Source organism: Vicia villosa, linkage group LG2 (genome assembly GCF_029867415.1).
Source record: "Vicia villosa cultivar HV-30 ecotype Madison, WI linkage group LG2, Vvil1.0, whole genome shotgun sequence".
In the NCBI taxonomy this organism is placed as follows: Eukaryota; Viridiplantae; Streptophyta; class Magnoliopsida; order Fabales; family Fabaceae; genus Vicia; species Vicia villosa.
The window spans coordinates 141,945,774-141,953,090 of NC_081181.1; the positions used below are offsets into that span (position 1 = coordinate 141,945,774).

The 7,317-nt window shown below is 34.2% G+C and overlaps 1 protein-coding gene across 5 annotated transcripts; it reads right to left on the bottom strand.

Annotated features, from left to right (window-relative positions):
• Positions 1-1,897: 1,897 nt before the first annotated feature.
• LOC131652277 (telomere repeat-binding factor 2-like) lies at positions 1,898-6,808 on the bottom strand. Of its 5 annotated transcripts, none has more exons than XM_058922096.1 (8): positions 6,630-6,808; positions 6,221-6,268; positions 5,836-6,099; positions 5,502-5,707; positions 4,903-4,987; positions 3,990-4,073; positions 3,482-3,834; positions 1,898-2,189 (listed from the first exon to the last, which is right to left on the bottom strand). In XM_058922096.1, coding segments are annotated over exons 3-8 (879 nt in total). In that variant the 5' UTR covers positions 5,986-6,099; positions 6,221-6,268; positions 6,630-6,808; the 3' UTR covers positions 1,898-2,188. The 5 variants fall into 5 exon arrangements, with proteins under 5 accessions (XP_058778079.1, XP_058778078.1, XP_058778076.1 ...); XM_058922095.1 differs by having other exon boundaries at positions 6,210-6,268; XM_058922093.1 differs by having other exon boundaries at positions 6,221-6,297.
• Positions 6,809-7,317: the final 509 nt, after the last annotated feature.

A 7,317-nucleotide genomic window follows, 5' to 3' on the forward strand; every position in this document is an offset into this window, starting at 1 on the left:
ATCTCATGATAAAAAACCAACATAATGAGATATAAACCACATTTGGTCGGAGCATTACGGTGTTGGAACATCGATTTAGGGACAACATTCTTTATTCTCAATTGATCGGCAATGTGTCTCGGGCCGGGTTAAACTATATTTTTCACGAGGCCAAACAAGGTGAAACTGTCGGTTCCAATAGTGTAAAGTGTGGTTGCAGTATTACTAGAACATTTAGTCTCCAGTGTGCATGTGTTATTGCTAAAAAAGCGAGACTAGGTGAGCCAATAAAAATGGACGAAGTTATCCCTCATTGGAAAAGACTTAGTTTTGATGATGATGGTTGTGTCGAAGGAGAAAAATCGAATATCTCTATTACTTCCGAATTTGAAGCGATAAAATAGACATTTTCGAAAGTCGGGGACAACATGAAACTCCACATCAAAGAACAATTGCAGAAGATTGAATATTCCGAAACAACCAACATGAAACTGTTGTCTCAACCAGTTAAGACAAAGGGTACTCCGAAAAAATTAAAGCCTACACCGAATGACAACTCGACTACACTGTCACCTTCTTATTGTGAGCATGTCGATAAACTTTTTCCCGACTCACCGACTCCTAAATCTCAAAAAAGTTCAAACAAAGGAGCTTGCATAAGCAAACCACCTCCAACACCTATTCCATTAAAAATTTCAATCATCGAAGAGGTGCCTATTCCACCAAAAATTTCATTCATCAAAGAGATGCTGATTTTTATGCACTCTTACATCGAGCGGATTGTAGATGTTGCGGGGGACGGTAATTGCGGTTACCGAGATTTCTCGGCGTTGCTTGGTAATGGAGAGGGTAGCCATACGGTTGTCCGTCATCAACTCATCCATGAGTTGAAGATGCATAAAGAAACGTACATGCGGTTATACGGAGAGGAAGCTAAATTTGAAGCGGTTAACGAAGCTCTCGTGCCTTGGATGGGCGCTTACGCACCATTGTCAAAATGGATGAAATTCTCGAAAATGAGACATCTTATTGCATGCGCCTATGATATGGTGTGCATTGACTTTACGCGTTATGGTTCTTCGGAAACCTTTTTTCCACTCCGCACCGCCTACAAATTCAAATGCTCGCATCATGTGTATTGGATGACTTTCAAAAGCGAATCACTTTGTGCAAGTTTACTTGAAACCATGATGCCCCATACCACCTACGTCATGATTTTCAAAAGCGAATCACTTTGTGCAAGTTTACTTGAAACCATGATGCCCCATACCACCTACGAATAAGCGCTTCATCATATCAAAGATGCCGAGACGTGACCTTTTTGTTGATAGGATGCACGAATTCAAAAGATTGAACAACATCGAGAAGAAAGCCAATAAGGACAAGTCAAAATTGGAACCACCAATAGATTTAGGTGGCGACAGTTCTTTTGATGTATTTTCTAATTTCAAAGTGTAATGTATGCATTCTATAACATTTTGATATAATCAATTTTTCTCAAGTATTAGTTTATGTATTTTTCCTTCTACTACTACTATATTATTCTAGTCTTTTAAAAAACAGCAGGAAAACTAATTTTAAAAATTATGAATTTTTTTCGTAGGTACATCTACGGAAGCAAATTATCTAAAATCCTTTTGTGGATATACCTACAGAACATTCTACGATAGAAAATATGTGGTCCATATTCACCAAGATTTTCTATAAATTTGAAATTTCTAGTGTTGTATTACACACAAACATAAACATTTCTCTATATATTCTGAGTGCATATATTTTTGTAATTTTCTTGAAAAAAACTAACCAGTAAAAATCGGATTTCTTTTCAACAAAACTCCGTTCACTACCTTTTCACTCTACCATAATGTGAAGATCAAATTGATTGGAGACGTGTACACTAATTTAGATAGAATCAATATTAAAGAATTAATTCATTCAAAATCAATTTTTTTCCACTACATAACCAAACACTATTACCGTGTACCATCGCCGCATTGTCTTTCATTAAAAAATAAAATTACAAAAATTAATAAAAAAAAACTATTCCTGACAAAAATGCTTCATGGAACAGTCCTTCACATTCCAAATTTACAAGCCTAAATTATGCACAGTAATTAAATACATGCAAGCAGCTCCTAGCAGCAGCATTATGATCTAAAGCCAATATAATGCTGCTTTGCTCATGTCAACCACGTAGAAGCGAACACCATCTGTACAAAGTTGCAAAAGTAAAATCGTTAGCTGAATGAACGGATAGAAACTAATTCAATGGAGGGATCTGAATAATGCGTAGTCATAAGCTTAAAAAAACCTTTGACCGACTATTGAAAAATATGATCTTTTCACAAGAGACCGAGTTTTGGCTGACAGAAAATGTGGCGAAGGAGATAGTATTTGTGAATAAAAACTGAAGTTATAAGAGTGGAGAGACATTTTGCTTTTGAACAGCGGATAGGAGAGACATTTAACTGAGATTTTGTGCAAGTTACTCAGGACCTGTTGGTAGGACTGTTCAAGTAACTGTGTGGAACCAAATTGAACTGAATTATCTTATAAAAATCTGAACTATTAAAATAGTTTACAAACTGATTCGTGTTCTAATTCTGTCAGTATACTAACCGAACGTTAAATATCTACAGTTCGGTGAGAACTGAAACAAACTGTGAGCCACTCGCTGTTATTCCATGAACCAACGATGAAAGAGTTAGCTTATGAAATGAACTGAAACTTCATGGGTAAGGAAATTCACTTTTCCATGGAATTTGTGTGATGGCTACCTGACACTAGTCACTTAAGGGTGCAAGTGTTGCTTGTTTGCTACTTAGCCTCAATTCAATGCTGCCATGTAATAATGAATGGAAAATGGAGTGAGTTTAAAACAAGATTTGACAATCTGATGCATAACTAGCCTTCTTTCTTCTAGCTGTGAATCTAAACAATGGATGGAAAATGAAGTGGATCGAAGGCTAATGGAGTCAGATTTGCATGTAGTGTTTGGATTTGAACAAGATGGAAATTAGAATCAGTAAAAAATACCATATTGGTTTGGTATTAAAACCATAGTGCACCTAACCAGTTTGATTTGATTTGGTTTGGTTCAGGTGAAATGATTGCGGATTGGCTCAGGTGTAGCGATTGCAGTTCGGTTTAGTTTTCTTGAACTGTTTTTGTGGCTCAGTTTGATTTGTTTCTGTATTCTCCTATTTATTTTACCAAGCCACGATCAATCCAATTTGTTGGATATGGTATTATAGAAAGATGGAATGAAGCTAGTAGCATTGTCAAAACCTAAGGGAATTTGTTTCGGAGTTATTTAAATTAAACTTTAATTCTTGGAGAACCTTAGCATAGGAGTATTATTTCCCACCCTTGAGAAATCAGGTTTATAAAAGATTGGGAAAAGTAACGACTAGGAAAAAGCACTCAAAATGGGATAAAAGGAAGTTATAAACACCGAGTTATTTATAGGCATTAATTAATGATTCTTGGTAAGGAAGCTTACCAAATATTAAGTCTTCTGCATTTCAGTGCCTTCAGTGCTGCTTTTGCAAACACTCGAGCAGCCTCTGCTTCGGCTTCTGCAGCCTCTGCCTCACGTGCTGCTGTCTCAGCCTCAGCAATAGCAGCTTCTGCCTCTGCAACTGCTTTTGCAGCTGCTGCTGCCACCTCTTGAGCTGTCACGCCTTTCATTTTTAAAAGCTCGACATCAATTTGGGATTTTGAAAGGATGTTGGCATCAGCCCTCTCTGCTTTTGGAGAATCTTTTGGCCTCTCTTCCAGGAGCAATAACGAAGAGCATCTTCTTTTCTCAGATATTTTTGAAGAATTTGTTGCAATCCTGTATTTCTGGTTTACCTGTCATTAGGAATGTCAACTCAGGATCAAATGACCAAATATAATACTACCCAGCTTGACAACACTCATTTCACTACACATGTTTGCAGGAAAATATATTGAATCATGGGCACAACGTTCCAAGAAGCCAATCTTCATTAACAAAGTATATTTACCTTAATTATTTTACCACTTGCGACCATATGCTTCAGTTTTGATGAAATTAACTTTACGAGGTTTGGCGGAGACCGGTATTGATCCTATTGATGTAAAAAAAATCAGAATTGCTATCGACACAGTGATACAGAGAAGCATAAAAGGAAAATGACATTTGCTGGTGTATTTAAAAAGACAAACAATAGATAATATATCATGACTGGTTGAGGTTATGCTAAGCCTTTCTTAACCATAGGAATGAAAAAAAATTAAGTGCGTGTTCTTGCCCCAGGTGGGAAACTCAGGGAATCTGTTTAGGTTTGACAAAATTAACCATCAAACAAAAAAAAAAAAAAGACTAAGATATTTTAGCACCATAAGAAAGGAAATCGATGGGTTACATATCAGAGATAGTTGAAACTGCTGATAATTGATAAACAACGTATAAATCAATGGATTTGGAAGAGAAACATTTTGAAACAGTTTAAACTTTAAATATTTTTTTTGTTCTAAACTTGATCAGAAAGTAGGCTGACTCGTACAAATACTTTGTAACAAATATTCAATCCATCAATCAATATAAAATTAATATATAAAAAAAATTATTTGATGAAAGTTGAATAAATTCAAATAATTTTCCGCATAATTCTAAATATGTGAGAAATTAACTTGAAAAGGAAGAGGTCTACAAAAGCATAAATTACATATATATTTTCTAGTATTAAAGTTTACATGCACCAACATTTTGATTATGAAGGATTTAGAATTAAATGGTCTGTCATGTCATCAAACATTATTTATAATAGGATATTGTAGTGTCTGTCTTATGGTCACGTAACTGATCACACTGATTGAGGAAAAAGTTTTGATTTACATATTAGTTTGATATTTAGATTCTAAATACCATTAGTTAGGTAATTACAGTAGAAATACCTCTATAAAAGCAGCAATGGCGGAAATATCAGAACCCTTTGGCTCCTTCAACTTGACAATAGCCTCTACTATAAGGTTGTCCAATCTGCCATTATTAAAAAGAGTTATGCTGCTGTCATTGAAAAACATTGCCACATAATTGACGTTGTAAATTCAGTAAAATCTTGAGGGAATATTGTCACCACAAGTGCCAACAACAGAAGATAACTATATATCAAATATTTTGCAGTTGTACTTGGAACCTCTATAATCAAAATCATATGGATGTATTTGAATCATTTTAGGGTATATTTTCCATGCTTGGAAAAGATTCATCATGAAATTAAATAGCTAATGAAGAATCAGAAAACAATAAACCTATACATATATTATGCAAAAATTGCTTGCATCCTGCTTAAGAAATTAATTCATTTAAAAGTTCGGCACAGTAGCACACTGCTTTAAGCAACCCTAGAGCTGATAACCATCAAAGGAAGTAATATCTATAATTATACGATGTTTGTTCATTTGCTATTCAAGAACAAGATTATACCAACCAACAATCACATACTCATTTAATTTCAGTAACGAGAGATATATTTAGCTTGGAGTGGTATAACCTTGATATTTGTTCTTTGGAAGTAGATGTTCCGCCGGAAACTGTTAGAGGCTTAGCAGCAGCAACTTCTTGATTATACGGAACTATGGCATTCGAGGTTACGTGGTTATTTTCAGATTTCGGGGGAGGCAGGTTCTTTTTAAGCGCAAGTTTTGCCTTCTGCCTAGATCCCCATATTGCTGTCACATTTATGTTCCTCCATTTATCCTGTTCACAGCTTAAAGCAAATACAGTTAAATATAGAAACTAACTGGTATAACAGTTGATCATTTAACTCGAATACATCTTACTTTATAGCACTTCCCATAACCAGCCAGAATCTTGAAAAGACTTACCTTGAGATCTACATTCGAACGCATCCGCAAAATGGTGCTGAACTCCGGGTCTGTAAGTATGGTTCGCCATTTTCCAGCCCCGTATTTGCCTACTCCCGATTTCAAAGCTGCCTCTTCTTCAGCAGTCCATTTTTGCTTAGGAGCACCCATTAAAAGAAGTCCACACCCTTCTTATAAGAGTATAATTTTTTCTTTAATCTAGAAAAAACCTTCGAAGTGGAACACACCCATCCGCGAAAATAAAAAATTGAACTTACTATTGACCTACAAACATCATAATGAAAATAATAATATTAACAAAATCGTTCGATAATTATAAATATAACATAAATAAACTAAAATAGAAAGAGGAAAAAAATGTTGATCATGATTACCAAATATTGACCTGAATAGCCAAATTAACTTCAATTGCATAAGAGATCAATTCAGGAATCTTCAGCAACAACAATTCATGTTATTTATCTGAATAAATAGGTGATAACATTGTGAGAAAGCAACAAATCAGGGAGAAAATTATGCAATGCGAATAGATCAGGTTTTGTTACAAAACCGAATCTTCAGTATATAAACATAAATTGATTTGCGATTATTGATTTGCGATTAGAAAAGGAAAATAGATTCTAGATTTTAGAGAATCAACCATAATTCATAATAGTAACTATGATAAGGAATTATCAAAGGTTTATTGCATTGCATAAGGTTTTGTTGCGATGGTTTCAAATTTGTAAAGTTAGAGTTTTTTTAGGAAATAAGGGGAAAAAAAAAGAAAGAAAGAAAAAAAAGGATGCACTGACCTGGGAATAGAATAGAGTTGAATAAGGGAGAAAAGGGGAGGAAAATAAAAGGAAAGGAATTGAATGGAAGAAGGTGTAAAGTGGATCGGGGAATCAAAGGGTGTGGTGTGGGTGAGAATTGATACGATAAATTCCGCCAGGAACCGGCGAATAACCAGATGTGCCAAAAGATGCCTTCTTTCCTTTTATTTTTTTTTTGTTGGTCTTGATATTTGTGGGAAATTGCTAAAGCACCCCTTCATATTTTAAAATTGTTTTTTTTTATTTTAAATTTATCTATATAAGAAATAATCTGAGCCAAGTTAAATTCTATCAAAATTAAATTAAATTTATTAAAGTGTGCGTGTGTGATCTAAAGTGTTTGTGATCTAGCGGTGAAATGCTTAGGTATTAGAGTGTGCTCCTCTCAAGGTCTCGGATTTGAAACTTGTTAGGTACAAATTACTTATTAAAAAAAAATTTTGATTTATTAAAAGTTTATCATAAATTTATTTTTAGATCTAAACTTGATCTTCAAATAATGTTTAAAATCTTATTTTATTTTTGTTAGGTACAAATTACTTATTTAAAAAAAAAATTAATTTATTAAAAGTTTATCATAAATTTATTTTTAGATCTAAATTTGATCTTCAAATAATGTTTAAATTTTATTTAAGAGCACTCATATTTGAACTCCTCAAAATCTAAC

Excerpts from the sequence above, each read along its gene's own strand:
- LOC131652277 (XM_058922097.1), bottom strand. The coding sequence starts at position 5,985 with ATGGGTGCTCCTAAGCAAAAATGGACTGCTGAAGAAGAGGCAGCTTTG. Across the intron at positions 5,708-5,835 it reads GTTCGAATGTAGATCTCAAG|GATAAATGGAGGAACATAAA; the intron begins GTAAGTCTTTTC and ends AGCTGTGAACAG. Across the intron at positions 3,835-3,989 it reads CAAGTGGTAAAATAATTAAG|GTAAACCAGAAATACAGGAT; the intron begins GTAAATATACTT and ends TCCTAATGACAG.